We start from the raw sequence: 22,455 nt of genomic DNA on the forward strand, positions 1-22,455 counted from the left end.
GTGATCTTGTTTCATTCTCGTGCCAACATGTGATTTAGGGAGAAGTTATTCCCCTATTTTATCATTGGGGAAACTGAGTCGCAGAGAGGGCAAGTGTCTTGCCCATTACCCCTCAGCCAAATGTAGTTGGTGACAGAGCCAGAACTATACCCCAGTTCCCTGCTTGCTGAAACCGGTTCTTCCCAGTACACTAGGCTGCCCCCCAGAGTCCCCCGCAGGGCACAATGGGAGCCCTGCCAACTGTAGCTAACTCTGAAATCACGAACCTCTTATACTGAAAAGACTAATTTTATTTTCAAAGATGCTCCCTCTTCATAGGACGACTGGTTAGTGGTTTCCTCTGGCCTCATACTGTAACTGAGCAGGACCCTGTGGGGTCTTCCCTGGACAGACTCCTCCCCCATATCCTCTGAAAGTACCTAGATAATAGGATCTGATATACATCTCCTGAGCTGTTTTGCAGATGCTAAAACCTCCACCAAATTGAAGAAATTAACTACTTGATGACCATGAACATGTAGCCCCGAGACCCACTGATGCCTAAGGATTGATACTGTGACACCACCTTGTTACCACACGATGAATCAATCAGAGAATTGTGCACGAGCTGATCACATCCCCGCCACTCCCCTCCCTCACCTGGCCTTTAAAAATGCTTTCCTGAAACCCATTGGGAAGTTCAGGTGTTTTGAGCACCAGCTGCCCTGGACTCCTTGCTTGGTGTCCCGCAATAAACTCGGCACTTTCCTTCACCACAACCTGGTGTCAGCAGATTGTCTTTACTGCGTCGGTGAGCGGATCCAAGTTTGGTTCAGTAACAATACTGAGACACTGCAAGGTTGTACCTTAAAATCTGACATTGAGGACAGACATGCAACTTTTCTGTTTAAAGACAGAAACTTCGTAAGCAATGATTTTAAACAAAGACTCAAAGCGCAACCTCACACTTGAATCCAACCCAGACGGATCCAGTGGATAGAAATAGATTATTACTCCATAGGGCTGGTTAATCCAAGTTGTTGGTAGAGCTAACATTATATTTTGGTCATTTAGAATTCTGTGCATTTGATGGAAATTGAAAATCTGTTTTACTTTTGTTACATAAGTAATGCATGCCCAAGGCAGAATAAGAGACCACACAACTAAGTAAATTAAGGAAATTAAAATCACTTATTTAAATACATTAACAATTTTCCTGCTTCTATAATGTTTTTATTTCAAATTAGGACTAAAATTCTAATTAGTGAAACTGGAGGTTGTCATACGTGTTTGGTGTGCGCTGTGCTGTAGTTACTCAGACTCTTTGATGGAAAAGCAGAGGGGAAGCAGCGTGAGTCCCACCTTCACACACCTGCCTGGGTTTGATCCCGGCTCTAAACAGCTGTACAGCCCTGAGGAAGCTACTCAACATCTCTGAGCCTCAGTTTCCCCCTGAGAAAGTGGGATTAAAATACCTATTTTATAGTATATTTAGGAGAATTAACGAGGTCAAAAGTGTGTTCAGCAGACTTGTGGTTGCCAAAGGAAGGGAGTTGGGGGAGGGAAGGATGGGGAGTTTGGGGTTAGCAGATGCAAACTATTATACAGAGAATGGATAAACAAGGTCCTACTGTATAGCACAGGGAACTATATTCAATATCCTGTGATAAACCATAATGGAAAAGAATATGAAAAAGAAAGTATATATATGTATAATTGAATCATCTTGCTGTACAGTAGAAATTAACACAACATTGTGAATCAATTATACTCAAATAAAATTAAAAAAACGTGTGTTCAGGGTTCTTCACATAAGCAGACATTTAAGAATATGACTTTACCTTCGCTTCAGAAGGGGTAAAACTTTAGCTAGACTTTCTTTTATTCAGTTAATATTCCCAGTGTTGTCTCCAAATAGCATTTTTGAATTTGGTCTTCATTTTCAGTAGTACAGTTGACTTTTTAAAGAAATTCAACAGCACATTCTTTTGAGAAACGAAGGACCCTATTATATTCCGGACAACAACCCTCCCGTGGATTGCTTTAGTAAAATGGAATGTTTGATTTCTGAGTCAACTGAAAATAGTTAAGCTCCATTAAAAATTAAAACACTGTACCCAGTTGGCCATTAACCATGTCTACAATCAGGCATGAAAACTACTGGTAAATGGCAGGGAAGTGGGAACCAATTCATGTGAAGGTATTTTAACAAGCCCAGAATGACGAGAAGAGCAACATGGAGCGTGTGAGTGAGGAGAGAGCCCATGGCTGTTCAGCCCCTTCTGTGCACTTACTGGTGGTGGTGCAAAGGCAGGAGAGGAAAGCGGTTTTATACCTGATAAATGTTTTCTTCCATTTCGGGATCACGGATTGGCTCGTGTCCAGCCTCAAACACAATGTACTATGACGAACGGCCAGAGAGGAAAAGTCAGAGGGGAAAATGAAAGAGGGGAAAAAAAAAGCATTTGGAATTCAGGATATAAATCGCAGTGAGCATTAAAGACACAGGCACAGGAGAAAACACCTTAAAGAGACAACTGAATTACTGACATTCCCAATGGCCTGACACATTCCTGCCTCTTCTAAGGAAAACTGTGTCCAATGGTCAGCCCTTTAGCCATGTCTGCATAAGCCCTCTGCAGACCTCTCTGGGGATATAACCTCTTCATTCAGTGGCATTTATCTCGGCAGCGTCTGCGTGTGCTGGCACTGCTGAGTGGGAATGATATCTCCTGGGATCCCACCTTTGCAAACCCTGGGTTACAGTGGTCTCTCCCTTTTGCTCCCCAAGGCCCAGGGTCATATGCCAATTCTGACTTTGCTCAGAAGCCCCAAACTCCCTCATCTCATAAATATCACTTTACTTTACATCCTCAGTTTTAAATACCGAAATCAACTTTTCCACGTACGTGTTTCAGACTCTAAAGGACTGGGCCATTTCAAAAGGGGCAATGCTCGTCACTCTCCCAGCCCACGAACCAGGGGCTGAGCTCATATTATAGACAAATCCACGCCTCTGGCATTCTAAAGCAAGGCCTGCCGTCCAGTGCACCTCTGACTCTTGTTTGCCATCTATGTCAGATACTTCTTCTCCTTCAAATTATTCGGACTCTATTACTTATTTATCCATATTATTTTCTTTTTGTCATAGCAGTAGCAGCTCTCTGGGTGAAACTCTGCATGTATATAGAATGCATGTGTGACACACACACACATAACCCATGTGTGTCCCAGTTAGAAATGTAAGTTTCAGATTGTCTTTTATGTCCCACAAGTCAAATGTTTGGCTTTGTTCTCTCCTTGGGAATAAGCACAGAGTGGGAGAGGCCTCCTCTTCTGCATCTGTTTAAGCAGAGCATATCCTTGAACCCAAGAGAGGCCATCTCTACCCACACTTAGGCTGCAACCTTGAAGAGAGCACAGAGAAAGCTACGGGCAGGCATGTCTCTGGGATCTCCCTTCCCCCACTCACAACAGCCCCTGTGCCATGAGCCAGGGAGTCAGGGGGCAGCCTAGCCAATCAGGGGCCCGAGGGACTTCTCCTCACAGCCTTTCTCAAGCTCGCAAACCGTCCTTCGGGTTTGTGTTCAAATGTCGCCAAAATGTCAGTCCCCATCTCTGGTTCTTAACTCACTGAAGCCACCTCATTATTCACAGTCTCTCTAATGAACTCGGAATATTCAGGAGACTCTTGCAAGCATTCAGCTCTGGGACCAAACTTCTACAGATTGTGGAGAGGGCTGAGGCAGGGCAAGAAGGGAGAAGTCTATTTCCAAATCCCATGCTATTGATGCCGGCCAAATTTCTGTTAGTTTTTATGGAAATTCGCTCCTGGAGGGGGTGGCAGCCCTCACCCTCAGAAATAATCTTGGTCCCTCTCCAGGCTCTGCAGCCAGCGGATCCTTCAGGTCTCTGATAAAATGTCTACACCACAGGCCTGGCCATTCCTGACCCTCGACCCCAACTCGTTTCAGAAATTACCTGGTATACAGGATCTTCAACATCCTCTTCCAGAATTGTCTACCGCAGAGTGAGGGAAGGGAGGATGCAAAGCAGAGGATATAAAGCGAGAGATGTGAGACGGTATTCAGAAATTACAGGACAGTGAAGAAACCAGCTCTGGGTAGGAGAGGCTGGCGGGTCATTAAGGCAGAAAACAGGCAGGAAAAAAATGAAAACCCCGGTGATATTTTACCATTGCACAATCATCTCCAAATCTGATCCCACCCACTGTTAATAACAGCAAACGTAGTTGGGTTTCCTTAGGTCTCCTCCCCTGAAATCTTCCCCTGGTTTCAAGACTTCACTTTCTCCAACACGTCTAGAATCTCAGTGAATAAGCGCTCACGTCTAGTGGCTTTGCTTTCAGTCATTTACACGGGAACCTTTCATCTTTGTTTATTTCTACTTGGCAGCAGGAGGAGAAGCCTTGACTGTCAGTTTTCACATCTGTTTATTTTAAGCCCCTGTTGTCTCAGGATAAATTCACAGGTATACCTGATACACAGCTTGTTCGCATTGCTTGTCCTTTTGTGCCTTTTTTTCCAATTCTTCTCTTTGCTTCAATTCATAAATAAGTTGAAAGAGATCTCTCAAGTCCAGAATAACGGGTTCAGCCTGGAGTAGAAGGTGGTAAAGCACGTTAATAAAAGGGTGGTTACTAAGCTGCAGCGACCAATTTTTGTTTTTGCTGGCTACAACCCGCAGCCCTTCCTTTTTCTACTAAACTGCAAGCATTCCGTCTTTAATTAATTCTACCTTGTTACATTGGTTCAGCAAAATTGCATCTAAGCTAAAGTTCATTTCTTCAACTAATTATATTTGCAAATTCATAACAATCATAAGCATAAAAGGCACTGCTTTTATTTATTAGTAATTTCAAATTCGATAAAATTAGGGTAGGCCTTATGCAAAACAGCTATTTGTTTCTTCTTATTTTCTTTGTAAATGAGGCTATGAACACAAGGAAACTTATTTGTATAGTGTGCCTCCGTCCAGCTTAATCAGAAAGGTAAACAGTTAGTCATTACGAAATACCCATTAGGAAAAACAACAACAACACAACTGGATGGGCGTGAGCATGCGTCTTTGCTCCGAGGCTGTTCATCCTTTCTAGATGGGAAGCTGAGCGTCAGCATTGCTGAGTCATACGGCACAGTGGGCCTCCGAAGACCAACAGTGTGGCTGTGCTGTCCCAGGAAAGGTACAAGGAAAGGCGTCCTCTTCGGATTGGGATACTCACCGCCTGGGCTGTTTTTATGGCCACAAATCTGTGATTCCCTTCCTTCCCACAAACGTATCCGAAGGCCCGGTGATCTGTGATGTCCTTGGCGATGTAGGAAATTTCGTGAACAGCATGATGCTGCTGAAGGGCCTATGGAAAACAAAAAGAAGAGCCTATTTCAGGGGACTTGCCCTCCGAGCTGTTGATCAATAAGAGATGTGTTTCTGCTACATGTGAACAAGCCCGGAGGGCTCTGGAAAAGCTGTTTGGTCCAGATGGAAGGAAGGAGAGCTGTGCCTGCCCTTGAGAAATGGAGGCTTCCTTCCATGGCCTTGGTGCTGTGACCAGAGAGAGAAACAGGATTGTTCAGATGCTGAAAGAGCATCTGGCTCTTTTTTCTGCTCGCCAGGACCGGTCAGCCTCACTCAGTGGTGTAGGCTCCTGCCACATCTTTCTTCATGATGCAGCCCAGTCTAAGTTCTGGATTGAGATTTAGTACATTTACGTATCCAGGGCCTCTGCTTGCCCTGCTGGAAGATGTACGTTGCACAATGACAGGGGGTGCCCTTCGCATTCAGAGAACCATAGATGTGCGTGGTTACAACCATTTTCCAAGAGGTGGCGGTAGAGGGACTTGAGGATCAAACACCCTTGTTTGTTTTGCCCAAGTTCACCACACCTCTGAGGCTTTTCATGGGTTGGTCCTCATGTCCGCAATGCCTGTTCTTTTATCCACCTGCCTGCATCCTATTCCTCTTGCAAAGCCTATTTGAAATAGCCCCACCTCTGTGAAACCCCCTGATCAAGGCTTGCCTTCCCTTTCCCTGCAGATGTGATTCCTCCCACTTCTGTGTTTCCCTAGAGCTTTAGTCTATAGCGATATTGAAACTCCTGATGGATTCCTCACACACAGCTACCCTGGCTCCTGCTTTCGTAGATCTTCCTTCTCTGATACATTTGCCTAAATCCCAGTCTTCCCCACCAGCCTCTGTCTTCTTCACCTTTGCCATCCTAATACCTTGCACTGTCCCTGACCCACAGTTGTTGAACTAAATTGGGATTGCTGATCAGTAATGCAAAAATCTTTTGATATTGACCTTCCTGCCTTTATTATCTAAACTTCAACAAATAATGCTCACCATCCTGTTAAGTGATGGTGATCTTTACGGCCATTGTTCTATATTAAATGTTCCTAAGGCAATCCTCATTAAACAGTCCTCTGTATGTATCCGTGCATTATACGATGTGCTTCAAGTCCTTACAAAGGACCTTTTCATTATCCAGGGTGTTAAGAAGCTTGCATTCTAGCCACTGTATGTGAACACAAGGCACTCACTGTACCTCTCTGGATCTCCGTGTATTCCTCTATTAAAGAAGAACTCTGAACCAGATCCATGGCTCCTAACCCAAAGCTCTGGATCTACTGGGGTCATTAAAAGTAATAAAAAGAGGTACCAGGCAATTTTCAACATTTCAAAAAGCTAAACAGAAATGTATAATTATCCCTCATAAGATGACACCTCTCACTGTGCACGCAAATGAAAACGCCAAGTTTATCTAGAACCGTATCCGGCTACTGTTGTGCTCCTTAGCTCCGTATCCGGCTACTGTATACCGGCTATCCTTAGCTCATCTTGGAGCAGATTCTCTTCGGCAATTAGTGATGGATTCAAATAATGCAAATAGGAAAGTGAATGATTATAAATGCTTTTTTTGTGGTGAACAAAGTTTCCCACATTACTAAGTTTGTAGAGGGAAGGAGAAATGTAACACAAGGAGAATCTGGTTACGAAAATGTTGGGAACCACTGGAGTACATTTTCTCCCAGGTCTCTTTCCATCTCCCCGGATCCTTTAGCCATTTGGATCTCACATCACACAGCCAGCCTCTCAGGACAGTGGGCACCTGCCTCTCATGAAGGCCATTGCCTTGGTTCTGAATTATTGGCCCTGACCTTCCAAAATGTCCATTCCCCAGCCTGTTGCCATCTTTCCAGGCTTCTGACCTTAGGAATCATTTCTGCAGTAGAATTTGCTGCTGCACCTTTCCCTTCCAGAGTCTGGCCATTCACTCATCTCTTTACTACTCTTGGGACTCTCCAGGTGGCTTCAAGCCTGTCCAGGTTGCCCAGTGTCTACTGGACATCATGCTTGGAGGGTGGTATCACTGCCTGGTCACCCTAGCCCCTCAAGTGGCCATAAGACAACTGTATACTTCTAGTGGATTTTCACACAAAGTTGGTGAAGAAGGAAGTATTTGTTAGTAAAATGATCAAGATCCATTTGTTCCTGTTTTATTAAGAGAGCATATTTAGGGCTTCCCTGGTGGCGCAGTGGTTGAGAGTCTGCCTGCCGATGCAGGGGACATGGGTTCGTGCCCCAGTCCGGGAAGAACCCACATGCCACGGAGCGGCTGGGCCCATGAGCCATGGCCACTGGGCCTGCGCGTCCAGAGCCTGTGCTCTGCAACGGGAGAGGCCACAACACTGAGAGGCCCGCGCACCGCAAAAAAAAAAAAAAAAAAAAAAGAGAGCATATTTAGCTAGCAGAGAAAAACTCCTCAGAGAGCAGTAGCTTTTCATGGTGTTAATGATGTAAAATCGATGAGATTTATATTCACGAAACGTGGGGGTATTGATTTAGAGGCTTTTGTGAGCTCGAATGGTGTACAGGAGGGAAAGTGGGAGACAAAGGCATCCTCCTTCTCTCCCTTTCCTGCAAGTATCTCTTTCTCTGCATAATACGGTGAATGTTAGCCACATCTTCTATTGAATCAAAGTTTGACGACAGTACTTATTGATTGCCAAGTGGAATATTGCTCTAAAATTAAACCACAATTACAAGTCTTCCTGGTGGAATTAGATTTGGAGATGATTGTGCAATGGTAAAAGATCACCTACGAGGCAAGACGGCAGATGGAGATGTTTTAATTTATCTGGGAATGCTCATTAAGTGTTTTAAAATCAAATCATTTTTAGCGCCTGATGGTATCTAAAGTTGCCTCGCGAAGTGTGGCTGTGTGTGTGCGTGAAGTGCTGAAAAATATTTGTAACATTACCTTTTCCCATAGTTAATTTTAGGACATGTTAAAAAGGATTGTTCTGGAAGAGGCTCATTCATTTGGAAACGAAGAGCCAGTAAGGGGATACGTCTCCACTCTCTCCAGCCTTAATCATGCACGTGTCATACAGATCCTTGGAAACACAAACATATTAGAATCCTGCTAATCCCACATCATCACATTCATCTTGGCAACACAGAGGACCTTGGAAATACTTGTTCACTGAGCCTCAGAATTGCTCCATGTCTTCAAACTAGTTTCATCCGCACAAATCAAAGACAGTTGGAGCCAGAGGAAACCTAAATATTGTATAGTTCACCTCCGAGTTTATTCATGAAAGGACTGAGGGTCAGACTGTGTTCTGGCTGGACCCATACTTAACCCAGGCCCCACTCTCCCTATTCAGGATGACGAAGCATTGAAAAGAGGAAACAAGACTATTTAGAATTAAGGTTCCTTTCCTGAGACTCCTGGGTCCCTAGACCAACAACAAAATCATGATCTCTGATAAGCTGGGATGAAGAAAGGGAACTGGAGGAGGAGGTAGAGTTGAGGCTGTTCTGGATTCCAGCAGGATTCTGAGGTCAGAAAGGGTCATCAGTCAGAAGGTTTGGGGTCAAGGCCAGCTAATCAGGATCTCAGCAAAAAATGTCAAGACCGCATGGTCTGGAAGGGGACTCTTGGGCTTGGCTACCTGTGGTATCTGCTGAGCGGCCAAGGCCACAAAGGGGAGGTGAGGCCCTTGGTCACAGGAGAAAAGGACCGTTTCATCCCAGGAGTGTTTCTGTGTGGAGTTTCTGGGGCGCCATGGGTTGTTCTGGAGGTGTGGAGAATCCTGGGCCAGAGGGAGAGGGAGAGAGTGGGAGAGGGAGAGAGTGGAGGAAAGGCAGATTCTGGGTGCGCTTCCTCCACCCTTCCTTTGGAAAAGAGTTTTTGTCTTGGAAAAACTTAGTCTAGATATTAAAGCACTGCCCCCAAATCAAAGCAGATATTTGATTTTCAAGAGTCTTCCAGAACACCCGATCTTTCCACCACCACTTCATTTACTACTCCTACTCCGAACCCTCTCATTGAGGATGAAAGTTATTGCTGCAGAATTCCAAGGCCAATTCAGAGAATAACCTCCCCAACCCAGTCTGACTTTCCTCCCAGGGGTGAAAATAATCTGAAGGGCTCATCGTCCCCCTTTGGGTTCTGGACTTCCCCACCTCTGTGCCATTACGCGTGTTGTTTTCTCTGCTGATTGCCATCTTCTTCCCCTGACCCGTGTTTCATCAACTCCACCTAACTATATCATCCCTATGCTCAAGGCCTAGCTCCAAAATCCTGCTCATCCAGGGCACCTTCCCTGACTCCCCTGTTTCCCTTAGTAATAATTCCCAGTCCTAGATTTCATTGGGTTGTATTTTTTCTTCTATGTGGGATGCTTCATAACTTCTTAATTTTGCTACACATTTCTCCACGCATATAGTTATTCACACGGTAGGTATTAATGCTTATTGAGTGCCTGTTCTTTTCTGGATCTCATGCTAACTGCTACACCTACCCAAAGGATTAAAACACAGTCCCTTCCTCAAGGCCCTTGCAATCTCATAGAACAGGCAGGCAAAGAAACTAACAACCACAATATAAGAAGACAAGCTTTAGATTAAAGGGTTATGTAGGGTCAGAGCAGGAATGGGAAGGGGCATCAGGGAAGACTTGACAAAGGAGCTGAGCTCGGACTCAGTCCCGAAGGATAAAGGGGAAGTCCCCAGAAAGTCAGGGGGAAAGGGCATTCTAGGCAGAAAGAATGTAGCACGCACAGGCCTCTAGGTCCTGAGAACAGGACATTTGGAGAACATCTGTGCATTCGTTTTCTCTCCACTTTGGGGACATTAGCTCCTTGAAAGAAAGATCCATGTCTGGTTCTCCTCGGTCTTATCCTAGTCACTAATACTGTTCCTTTTGAACAATAAGTGCTAAATAAGGTTTCGTGAATTAAAGAAGGAAGGAAGAACCAAGCTATCTAAAGATGTACACTGCACAAGGCAGTCACTCAATAAATGCTCAATGATTGATTCAATCAGGTTAATTCACGACGTTTCACATAGGACTCATTCTGTAAACAGAGGGTTTCTTATCTGATCACCATTTTTCTCTTAGCATTTCCATGAGCCATTTACCAATGTTTAAATGAATACCAAATTGTTTGCAGGGTTATCGTCTGACAGGATAAATTAGAGAAGACTTAATTTGTAGTATGGTTCAATACAGCCAATTAAATACAGTATGGATTAGAAAGTCATCTGCTCAGACTTTACCATTAGCTTTTTTTAAAGAATAAATGCTACCCTACTTAGCCTTCATATTATTATTTTGTGTGTGTATGTGTGTGTATGAGAGGGTGTGTTTTCCTGAGGCTATATTCTTCACCGGGGTGGGGGGGGGGTGGGGGGGGAACCCATCAGGATTCAAGTGAATTAATAAAAAAACAAAACAAAAAAAGCAGACATGCAGATAGCCACAGAACAAAAATAGATACATGAAAAATACACTACTTCACACTACAGGCAGTTACAGTAGTTAAAATCTCACAAGACAAAGAGAGACCCAGGCTCATTATAAAGGCCTTTCTCTTTTCCAACATATTTTTGGATGCATTTGCTGCATGGCAGTGCCAACGAGGCTGGGAGGCAACCCCTGTACCAGCCCCCAGGCACCCCATCATCAAGTGTTCAACGGGGTAGGTCAGAGTGAATTCTTTCCTAAGTTCCCATCCTGAAATCTTCTAGAACGTTTTACTCAAGGCCAAGACCAAAGACCCCAGTCTCTAGCTGAAGAGGCAGCCTGATAACAGAGGAAAGAATATGAACTCTGGAGCCAGAGAGAACACGATTCAAATCCAAGCTGTATCACTGACTGGATGTGTAGCTTTGGGCATGTCCTGTGAACTTCCTGAGGCTTCTCTTTTTGTATAATATGAAGAATGATACAGAATCCGAAAAGTTGTTGGAAATATTAAATTGATTCATATAAAATATACCAGATACAATTGAGATGCCACTTTTCGCCACCAGAATGAAAAAAAAACAAGATAATACCCAGCGTTGACAAAAGTATGGGGAAACATACTTTCTTGGGCTATTGGTTTTCTATTTGTACAACGGGACCAACAGTGCCTCTCTCATGGTCCTGTTAGGAAGACGGATGACTTAGTCTGGTATATATAAAGGGCTTGGAGCAGTGCAAGGCACACATTATAAGGGCTATGTAAATGTTGGCCATCATGGTTATTTTTGTTATTTGTGGGAGTGTGATTTGTTGCAACTTTTCTGGAGGGCAGATTGGCTGTACGTTTCAAGGCCTTAAGGATATGCACAAACTTTGACTTACGATTCTTCTTGTAGGGATTCAATTATCTGCAAATAATGTAAGATGTGGGCAAAGACTTGGATACAAGATAGTCCCTGCAGTGCTACTGGAATAGTGAAAAATTAGAAATGTCTGAAATGTTGAGCATTAACTGATTGGTTGACGTAACTGCACTTTGCTATAAGATGAAATAATATGCAGCTAACTGAAAGTCATCTTGGGAACGTATGTATTTTTTGCTGTGGAAATATATTCACAACATGGTACTGAATGAAAAAATAAAAGCATATTACAAAACAGTGTGTTCAATATGATCCTGTTTTTGAAAAACGTATGATTATCCATATATGTTATGTGTATAAAAAGTCTGGGAAAACATCTTGTAAAATCTTAACACCATTCTCCCTTGAATGGTGAACTTATTTTAAAAACTGGACTTTTTGCTCACTTATACTAATTTTTTAAAAAAAATTATACGTATTTATACAGGTTACATAAAATACTAAGCTTCCTGGACTTTTCTATATGGGATGATTCTTTAGTTTGTCATGATGTATATATGGACACTTTATATATATATATATATATATATATATAAATCAGCTCCAGTGTGTTAGCAACAATATCTTTCTTTTCTCATCTTATCCTGAATATCAAGTACAGTGCCTGACATATAGTAAGGATTTAGTACATATATATTTTTATTGTGGAAAAATAGACACAACTTGAATTACAATTTTAACCATTATTAAGTGTATGTTTCTGTGGCATTAAGTACATTTACAGCGCTCTGCAACCATCACCACCACCCATTTCCAGAACTTCTTCATCTTCCCAAAGTGACCATCTGTACCATTAAACACTAACTCCTCATTCCCCTTCTTCCAGTCCCTGGAAACCACATCCTATGTTCTGTCTCTAATGACTTTGTCAGTACCTATTTTTAAATGAATAATTTGAATGAATGAATCTGTCAGTAAAATCTTGAGTCCAAGTCTGTCCTCGAACCCCCTCCCCACAACCCTACTGGCTCTACTTCTGTTTCTGTAACACTTGCTTTCCTCAGCTGTTAAAATAAGGAGGTTGGCTTCAGTAAATACTCATGTCCTTTTTTGCTCTTAACACTTCTTTTGAAACTTTATAACAAGACAACAGCTATAAAAGGCAGCTTCTTCTTAGTAACTCTCTAAACATATGTTATAAACACACAGCTCTGGAACCATGTGAGTAAAGTTCTTGCCTAAAAATAGGGAGATGAACTAGTTGTACTAGCTGAGAGCATTCCAGACCTATGATTTAGGCTTAAATTTGTCTAATAGGCAAAGTGGAGCCAGGTGTGCCGAATCAATTAGCAATCACCAAAGTGACAAGGAAGCAGATTTCTGCTCAGGAGAAATAAAAACCACCTTCAATAGTAAAGGAGCTTCTGTGTGAAGCACTAATTTCCTAACACGGGTTCAATCAAAATTCTACATCCCATGACCGAGCATGTGCTGCAGCACAGTCACAGTTGGTGGCGAGCTGGACTAGCTGTCCTCTCTCTCATTCAATTCACATTCATGCCTAAAAGCCCTTCGGTACTCGGATACACCAGGCCCTGGAAATACTGAAATAAAGAAGATGCGGTCTGAGCTCTCAAAAGCCAGCAATACGTGTGTATGTGTAAGTCAGGGGGCTCCTCTTTTGTTTCACACTCAGAGTAGTTTGTATATTGTGTTGTCCTGTCCCCATTTCCAAAAGGCAGGTCGTGTGATGGAAGGATTTAGATCTCAGCTTTGTCGTCATGTGCAAGTCGCCTTACCTCACGGAGCCTCAGTTCCTTCATCTGTACAATGGGAATGTGAAGAAGATCACTTAATGTGTCTAGCAGGGTATCTGGTAGACAGTAGGCTCTGAATACTTTGAATCTTCTCCCAGACAACTGAGATGGCGTTCCCAGAAAGTATTTTAATATATCAACAGACCACAGCCAAAGCCTTAAATCAAACCCACACACAACTGAAAACTGCCTGCTCCATCTCTCACCCTTTTCTTCAGAGACGAGAAGAAAAAACACATGCGTGACCCCCACCCAGTGGTAGCCAAGAGCAGCTTATCTGCTCTGCATGGCTAGGCCTGGAACAAGGAGGCTCAGACTTCTGCTTCCTGGTCTCCTGTGCTCGAGCTCTGATTCCAGGGCCACTGCTGCCAACCTCTGCCTAGATCTTGAGGGGGCACAGAACAGTGGAGTTCTGCCCCGTGTGGTGTGTCTGGGCGGGGCTTTTCAGCATTGTGCGACCCAACTGGATCTGACCCGTCAGGTGACAAAGACACACGCACAGCCCTACCAGTTCGAAAGTCGGGAGAGGGGTATAGGTTTAAATGCGGGTGGTTTGAAGAAGGGATGTTTAATAAAGGCTTTGATTTAAATCTCGAAGAAAAAAAAAGATCTAATGACTATGTAACATAGTGTTCAATTACCAAGCATGGTTCCCTCAGGTCAGGACTTCCTTAGAACTCACAGGATAATAGTCTTGGAATAACCAGAGGGTGGTAAGAAAGTCTTCTGGGAAATCGGGTCACCAGGAAAGAGAAAAGAGTTGAAAGAGAGAGCTTTAAACTTTATGACATCATCTAACAGTCTGGATCCCACTATCCTGAGAAATTTAACCTTGTAGTTTTCAGTTATATAATCAGTGAATTCCTTTTGTTGCTTAAGACTGAAGTGAGTTTTTTATTACTTGCAACCAAAAGATTTCTGAACAATACAGTGATCACCATTATCCCTATCTTAGACAGGAGGAAAAAGGCTCAGAAAGAAGTGACTTACCAAGGGAATATCAGGCTAACATGAGATTTCAGTAAATCTCATTGACACTCAAGTCTATGTCTGGTTTATTGTTAGCAGTAATTCGTATTGGAATTGCAATTTTGAAATTGCTTTGGGTATATGTTAGGATTAAAAAAAATATATAAATACACTGTTATTAGACAGCAAGCTTTTCAGTCAAAGAAAAATGAGATCTACATGTAAAAGTTAAGAAATAAGCCAATAATTGTAAATTGGAATTATCAATATGAACTCATCATTTAAAAACTATATTATTAGCACTGTTTGCAGAAACGGACTAGAAGCAATGAAACCCCAGGGGCAATGAGCACACCTAATGCAGCTATTTATTATCTAGATATCTATTGATCTATTGATCTCTTAACCTATCTAAAGAGAAAGAGAGTCAGAGAAAGCAAATATGGCGAAAGGTGAAATTTTCTGTTTGTTTGAACATTTTCATGGTAATACGTTAAAGAAAAAAATTACATCTTAGCATGCTCCTTTCTCTATCTCCCATTCCTTTTTCCTCTCTCTGAGAACAGGAGAGACCAAGGCACTGAACACTTCAACGACTTAACTGAAAGTAGGCTGCAGACAAAAGGCCTTTATCAAGTGCACCTCAGGCAACCACTGGTCCAAAACACAACGGGTTGTTCAGCACATTCACAAGAGCTCAGTATAGTGCTGCCAGTTTTCTTTGTTCCTTCTTGCTTCCCCAAGGCCAGCATAAATAAACATCAGTCAGTTGTGGTTCTATTTTCAACAACGTTTTCAAAAGTTCAGGTTGAATAAATATGGAAACAATTTTATACTTCTGAAACTCTGGGGAAAAAAATATCCCAAACTTGGAATATTCTCCAAATATGCATAAGGATTCAGATTTAATTTTCATTATATTTTTTAAAAGGGTACTATCCAGAGAATGACTACTGTGTGCTAGGCATCGTGCCAGATACTCTACATATGTAACCCTCATTTATTTCACTCACCTGACAACCTTACATATTACTTCCCCTCCTTTTACTACTGATGTTAAGTGAGACACAGACAGGTTGAAGAACTCAACCCAGATCACATTGCTGATAAGGTAGACCCTGGATTGCTGCCAGGTATGGCTGGCTCCAGACCCCAGGCAGCCTCTGTGCACTTGAATACAGCTTTGAACGTACTTCAACTGCCTCTACTCTCATTCTCCTAAAATTCTTGTTTTTATTTCTGCCTTTTTCTGCATGAAGAATCCTAATAACCATTGTAGGTGTTTAGTAACGTAACCAATGATTTCAACATTTCAACTTATGGTGTAAAATTATCATAGCAAGTAGGTAAACGAGTGTGAATGAATGGAAATGAAACAGCATGTTTTGCTACAAGTCACTGCAGAAACGAGGTCATTACATTTCATGGAAAATTACTTTTTGTGTTGTAACCAGTTTGAAATTAACCTCTGTCTTGGTCACAAAGAAGTCTTGCATGCCAGACAGAAACTTACAAGAAAGTGATGTGACTAAAATGCAGCCAATGGGAAGAATGCTGGATTAGGAGTGAGGAGGTTGGTGTCTTCATTTATAAATTGAGGTGGATAGCAGGTGATGGTAGTGGTGAATACGGCTTCTAAGATCTGTTTTAATAAGACACTTGGATGCTGGAGAAACACATGACTTTGAATAGACACAGGTCAGCACTTGAAATCCAAATCTATTCATACTACTTGTGTCAACTTGGGCAAATTACCTAGCTTCTCTGAACCTTAGTCTCCTCATCTGCAACTTCATTCTTTTGGAGGGAGAACTAAGTAAGACCCTGGTACCCTGCCTGGCACCTAGTGATGCTTAATAAATGATTCTTCCTCTCCAGTCCAAAGATTCTGTTCTGTAAATTGTTTGTGATCGTTACATGTTGAATTGTAGCCTCCCAAAATTCACAGGCTGAAGTCCCAAACCTCAGGACTTTAGAATGTGACCTTATTTGGAAATACAGTTGACCCTTAAACAAAGTGTGGAATAGTGGCACCAACCCCCGACTTCCCCCCCTGCCCCTGTGTGGTAGAAAAATCCATGTATAACTTAACAGTCAGCCCTCTGCATCTGCGGTTCTGCATCTGCGGATTCACCGACCATAAACTGTACTGCAGTATGTATTTATTGAAAAAATCTGCATATAAGTGGACCCACGCAGTTCAGACCCATGTTGTTCAAGGGTCAACTGTAGCCCTAAAACTTAAGGGCTTCAGAATGCAACCTTATTTGGAAATAGTGTCATTACTGAGGTAATTAGTTAAAATTATGGCATGCTAGAATAGGGTGTGCCTCGAATCCAATATGACTAGTGTCCTTATGAAAAGGGGAAACGTGGACACAGACACATGGACTGAATGCCTCGTGAACACGAAGGCAGAGATCCAGATGACGTGTCTAAAAGCCAAGGAACACCCAAGACTGCCAACAAACCACCAGAAACCAGGACACGGGCCTGGTGCAGATCCTCGCTCACAGTGGTCAGAAGAAGTCAATCCTGCCAAAACGTGGATCTCAGACTTCTAGCCTTTACGAGACAATAAATTTCCATTTAAACCTCTCCGTTGTGGTAATTTGTTATGGCAGCCCCAGGAAAGAAATACAGCAACCTCCTTATTTTATCTCCAGATTCCTTTGTTCGAGGAGTTTGCCGAGAGAATGCAGTAGTGAAACAACAAAATCTTAGGTATCTAGCCCCATCTCCGCTCCCTCATTGAGACTCAATTTTCCTATCTGTAAAATGAGGGGCAAGATGGGCCCCTGGCCAGCTTTGCTCCGCTTTTCAAGGCAGGAGAGCAAAGCCTTTAGTTTTCCTATTACTGCCAGACCTTGCTACTGGAATCAGAAGCCGAGCGTGGTGCAGTGCCGTGCAATTTATAACAGCGTCTATCCAATTATTTCCCATTTAGTGCTGTGCAGCGTTTCCCCAAATAAACACCACCAAACCACTGAGGCGGTGGGCTGAGCTCTCTGAGTACCAGGATCAATTGCCTCTCTTACACTAATTGGCCCCATGATTTGTTAGGCTGTTGCCTTGGAAAATGAACTGTCAGGAAAAGAAATCAGCACAAAATTGCCTTTTTCGCTGAAAATACACCAAACGCTATCCTGCAGTCACCTCCTCCAACTCACCTTTGGGTTTCAGAGGGCAAAACTGACACGAACTAAGAAATTCTAATCCTCGGCTCTATCATTTTCCAGTGAGAGATGAGAAACTGAGGCTCAGAGGGCTTAAGCAACTTGCCCAATCAATGTTCAGTCAGCGGTGAAGATCAGAGCTGGTGCCAGAAGTCGGCGTGATGGCAGCAAACTTCACGCCCATTTTATCGCATCGGGGTGCCTCCTGAAGGGCAGTGATCGTCAGGTTCTGCCCAGCCCTGTGCTCTCTTATCCCTTCATCCCCTCCTCCCGCCATCTATCTCTGTGCCAGGCTCAGAGAGAGCAGTCACTTCGTGATTCCTGCCCCAAATACCTGCTGGCCCAGCTCCGGCTTATTTCCATGACTCAGTTCTAGTAACGGAGCATCTCCCTTGACCCAGAAACTCCGTGGCAGGCACTGTGCTGGGAATACAAGGGCAGGATCCTTGCCCTTGGGGAGCTCATAGTCTCTGGGGAGACAGGGCGTTCGGTGCCTTTCTTTAATGCTTTCAAAGAAACCCATTCCCTTTCTTTCTAACACATGCCACAGTCTGTAATTATCCCTTCATGGGCATGACAGCCTGGTTAATATCTGTATATTCCATTAGTCTGTGAAGACCAGGGAAGCAGTCCCCATGTCAGGTCCTGGTCACCACTGCATCCCCACACCTAACGCAGGCAGTCACTGACACTTTGTAGGGGCTCAGTCACAATTTGCTGACTGAAAAAAAGAATATTGCGTTCATGCCATAATAAAGGTAAGAACAGGGTAGGAATGAAGGCCTGAATGGACTAGATTAGTAGGAGTTGACTAGGTAAAAATGAGTGCTCCTAGGGTTGGTAGGGATGAAGATGTCCTATCCAGGATCCTAATTTATCCTCCCCCTGCCACCTTTCCCCTTCGGTACCATAAGTTTGTTTTCGAGGTCCGTGAGTCTGTTTCTGTTTTATAAATAAGTTCATTTGTATCGTTTTTTCAGAGTCCACATATAAGTGATATCACATGATATTTGTCTTTAGAGTTTGGGATTAACATATACACACTACTATATATAAAATAATCAACAAGGGCCGACCGTATAGCACAGGGAACTCTACTCAATATTCTGTAATAACCCATGTGGGAAAAGAATCTGAAAAAGAATGGATATATGTATATGTATAACTGAATCACTTTGCTGTATACCTGAAATGAACACAACATTGTAAATCAACTATACTCCAATATAAAACAAAAATTAAATTAAAAATTAAAAAAAAAGATGCTCCATCCAGAGGGATACCAAAGGGATGTGATGCTATCGAATAGCATGTTCTAGATGGGGAACTGCAATCCGTTTGGGATGATTGGCCCATACGATACTCGCAGAGAGTTGCAGTGTGAGAAGACAGGCCAGGGCCAGGGGATGCAGGCTTTTGAAGGTCAGGTTAAAAAACTGGGGTGGTTGAAATCGTCAGCAGCTTTCTACTTGACTCTGCGGTTAATCTGAGTGCCGCTGACCCTTTCAGCAGGCTGCAAAGGGAGTCCATCCTCTGGCTGGAGAAGGACAGCGAGCTAAGCAGCCCCTCCCTGCTGGGGGCCATCGGGATGGGAGCTAAGGGGACGCACAGCCGAAGCATCTGGGAAGGAGGCTCACAGGTGACACATGGTTACAGGTGAACCGGCCTGTCCTGCTGCAGAGGAGGCCCCGAGGGCCCTGGCCAGACTGCAGACTGGGCTTCTGCCCTGGGCTGTAGAAGCGTAAGACTCTCTGATCTGGGGACACTCTGGCAAAAATGTCTGTGAGCCAAAGATGGATCCTACCTTCATCTACCCCTGCTCCCCACCCACAATCCACGATCCACAGATGACAGGGGTTCTGTCTTATTAAAAAAACCTGGATGGCGGTGCCGGTAGCAGCAGTGATGATGGCGGGGTGCCGCTTTGTTTCACTGGCTGCACTGGTAGTTTCTGGAGACAACTGGATATGCTCCCAACCTTACAGCAAGAGGCTCTGTGTTGCCTCCTGGTGAAGTCTATGCATAAGCACGGTCTGTGTGCCGGGGTCAGATGGGTCTGGAACATTCCTAGGCTCCACCATTTCCTTTGACCTTGGGGAAGTTGCAGACTGTACCAGGCCTCGGGGTGCCCATTCGGGAGATGCTGGCGGATGTAAGCAATGGGGGATCTGGGAAGGCCAGGAAGCACGCCGGGCAAGAGCTCAACAGCCTGGATTCTCACATCACAGACAGCGGCTGAAGGCCTGCTGCAAGGTAGCTGCTGTGGCGGCACAGGGCACATGAAAGGCACGTGGCGCCCCTGCCCTCCCCAAGCACGCGGTCTGGAGGGCACAGCGGGGGCCCAGACAATCGCAAGCAGGTGTGGCACCTTCTTAGCGAAGCTGAGATCTGCAGATGCTGAGACCTACCAGTAGGGGCAGTTAATCCCACTGGGCAGGCTGCCAGGAAAAGGAGGCAATAGAGCTGGCTGGCAAAAGATAAGGCAGGAGAGGGGAGCAGCATGTGCACACGCTGGAGCCGGATAGGTGGCTTCAGGGAATTCTAAGGGGCTCTGGGGTTGAGGGGTCAGAGGCTGTGGGTATGAGGTCATCTGCCTGGCACTTCTGTGCACTCTTCCCAGAGCAACCTCCCAGTGTGGTCCGAAGGAGACAGAGGCCGGCGGGGCTGAAAGGTGGAGGCCTGTCATGTCGCTTTGAGGATTCTACTGCGATCCCAGGGATGAGCCACTGAAGAACTGGTGCCGGGACTCCTGACGGGTCCCCGGCTGGGTTAGCCACCTGCCTCTGTGCTCCCTGAACCTCTTGGCTGCTGTCCCTGTGCTCAAAACACTTGCTCTTCTGACTTGCAATGACCTGTTATCTGTGCACCTATCTGTAACCTGTCTGGCTGTCCATTCGTGAATCTGCATGAGACTAAGAAGAGCAGTGACTTGCCCAGAGCAGAACTGGTGCAAGGATCCAGTAGACCAGCGATGGAAAGTAGAATGAACTAGTGACAAAGACTCCTTGCCCAAACTCAGGCAGGCTCCTCTGAGCCCTCTGCTCGACTAGACCTCAACCTTGGCCAATAAAAGACTTGAACAAAACACTAACATCGTTTCTGTGGGCTCAAGGCCACATCCTGAATGGCCCTAGCACCCCTCCAAGTCCCTGCCTAAGATAGCTCAGGGCTTCCAAAGGAATTTATTGTTTGTCCCAGCCAACACCTGGAGATAGGACTGGTCTCCCAGTCTCTGTGGGAGGCTGGAGCCCAAGCCTGGATAAGCTCCACTTATCAAACCCACATGAATTTCACACGGGCTAACCCCCATTTCCTGTTTTTTGTAACGTTTTACTCCCTGACTCTATACAGTCCTCACTCATCATCCCTCCCATTCCCTCATTCTCCCCTTCAAGCCCTAGGCACATCTGCACAAATTGGAAAGAAGCTCAGTTCTTTCCCCGACTGTCAGGAGTTCCTGAATAAAATCTGTTTTCACTACTGTCACATCCAGCTGTGTTTCTCTTTGACGCCATACAGGCGATGACAATCTCCACCTGCAGTGCAAAGCCCAGGCCCTGGGCTAAGTGCCTTATCCACGACCTCGTTTATTATGGCCCTGGAGCGGGAGGCATTCTGGGGTGCAGAACAGGGAGGGTATAACTAAGTAGTTAAGAGCCCAGGCTCTGGAGCCAGAGATCAAGACAGGGCCTTTCTATTCACGAGCTGTAACCCCCGGGCTAGGCACTAAACCTTTCTGTGACCTGGCTTTTTCACCTGGCTCCTGGGTATAACCATCTCTACCTCTGAGGCTTGTTATGAGAATGTATGAATCACACACACACATGCACACACGCAGACATGTTGAGCCCAGAGCACCATAAGGGCTTAATAAATCTGCCACTGTTACTTCAAAGTCATTCAAAGCGTATCCCGTGAGGGAACATCTTCTCTGTTTATGCAAAATATACGCCCTCGCCTAGCACAAATCCTGGTGCACAGTCAATGCTTAATACGTATTTGTTGAGTAAATGACTCAAGGTTGGAATGCTCATCCTTGCTCTGTTATTCACTCCTACCTGCTTTTCAGACTGGTCCCAGAACTGCGAGGCCACCCCTGGCTTGTGTCCGCACAGGAGCATGGGCGGGACGCGTGAGTGCACCTACACACAGCATATAATTGCATATCTTATAAGACGAGGCAGATGAGGATGGGAATGAGCACCTGTGACAGCCAGCTGACTCCCAGAGTGGGTCCAGAGCAGAGGCGGCCAGAAAAAACCCTTAACAGCTCTGGTCTCAACTGAGCAAAAGCAAAACTTGGCTTGAGACTGCTACATTTCGTTCTTCCTTTGTGTATCAGAACAGAATGAGGGGACAAAGGGATAGGGGTTGTCAAGTTTTGAAATGAATAATAAGATGTCTTTCGAGTGAGGCATATAAAAGAGATGAGCTAAAAATATAGCTCCGAAAACATCTGGGAAGCAGAAGGATTAGCGAGACGCCTTTCATTGCCACAGAACAAAGACCCCTGCTGAAGGGAATGTTTCCCCCACCAGTTGCACCTGCAGCAGGTAAGCAAAGGAATGAAAATACGGAGTGTTTATCCTGAATGCCCTCTCCCCACTTTAGGAAATTAATTCCAAAAAGTAGGCATCTAGAAATTTCGCATCATGTGGATGTGAGAGGAAACAGCAAGGGGCTCAGCCAGTGGGAAACGGGGGTATGTTTTGGGGCACCTCCTTCCACCCTGATGCTTTTCTTATAGGATCAGATTTAATTTTCATGACAAGCCAATGAGTAAGGTTTTATTATCACTTATTTGACAGAGAAGGACGCTGAGGCTCAGAGAGGTGAAGTTGCAGGCTTAGGTTCAAACAGCTAGAAGGTGGAAG

The 22,455-nt window shown here is 44.4% G+C and overlaps 1 protein-coding gene across 4 annotated transcripts in view; it reads right to left on the bottom strand.

The window, feature by feature from the left end:
- The window catches only part of DAB1 (DAB adaptor protein 1), a 417,088-nt gene that overhangs the window by 66,820 nt on the left and 327,813 nt on the right, over positions 1 to 22,455 (bottom strand). For all 4 annotated transcript variants that reach the window (XM_060005432.1, XM_060005441.1, XM_060005424.1 and 1 more), the window contains 4 exons: positions 5,222 to 5,353; positions 4,477 to 4,596; positions 3,961 to 3,999; positions 2,315 to 2,380 (listed from right to left, as the gene is read on the bottom strand). In XM_060005432.1, coding sequence (XP_059861415.1) covers positions 2,315 to 2,380; positions 3,961 to 3,999; positions 4,477 to 4,596; positions 5,222 to 5,353 — 357 coding nt within the window. The remainder of the gene's footprint in view (positions 1 to 2,314; positions 2,381 to 3,960; positions 4,000 to 4,476; positions 4,597 to 5,221; positions 5,354 to 22,455) is intronic.

Source organism: Delphinus delphis, chromosome 1 (genome assembly GCF_949987515.2).
Source record: "Delphinus delphis chromosome 1, mDelDel1.2, whole genome shotgun sequence".
Lineage (NCBI taxonomy): Eukaryota > Metazoa > Chordata > Mammalia > Artiodactyla > Delphinidae > Delphinus > Delphinus delphis.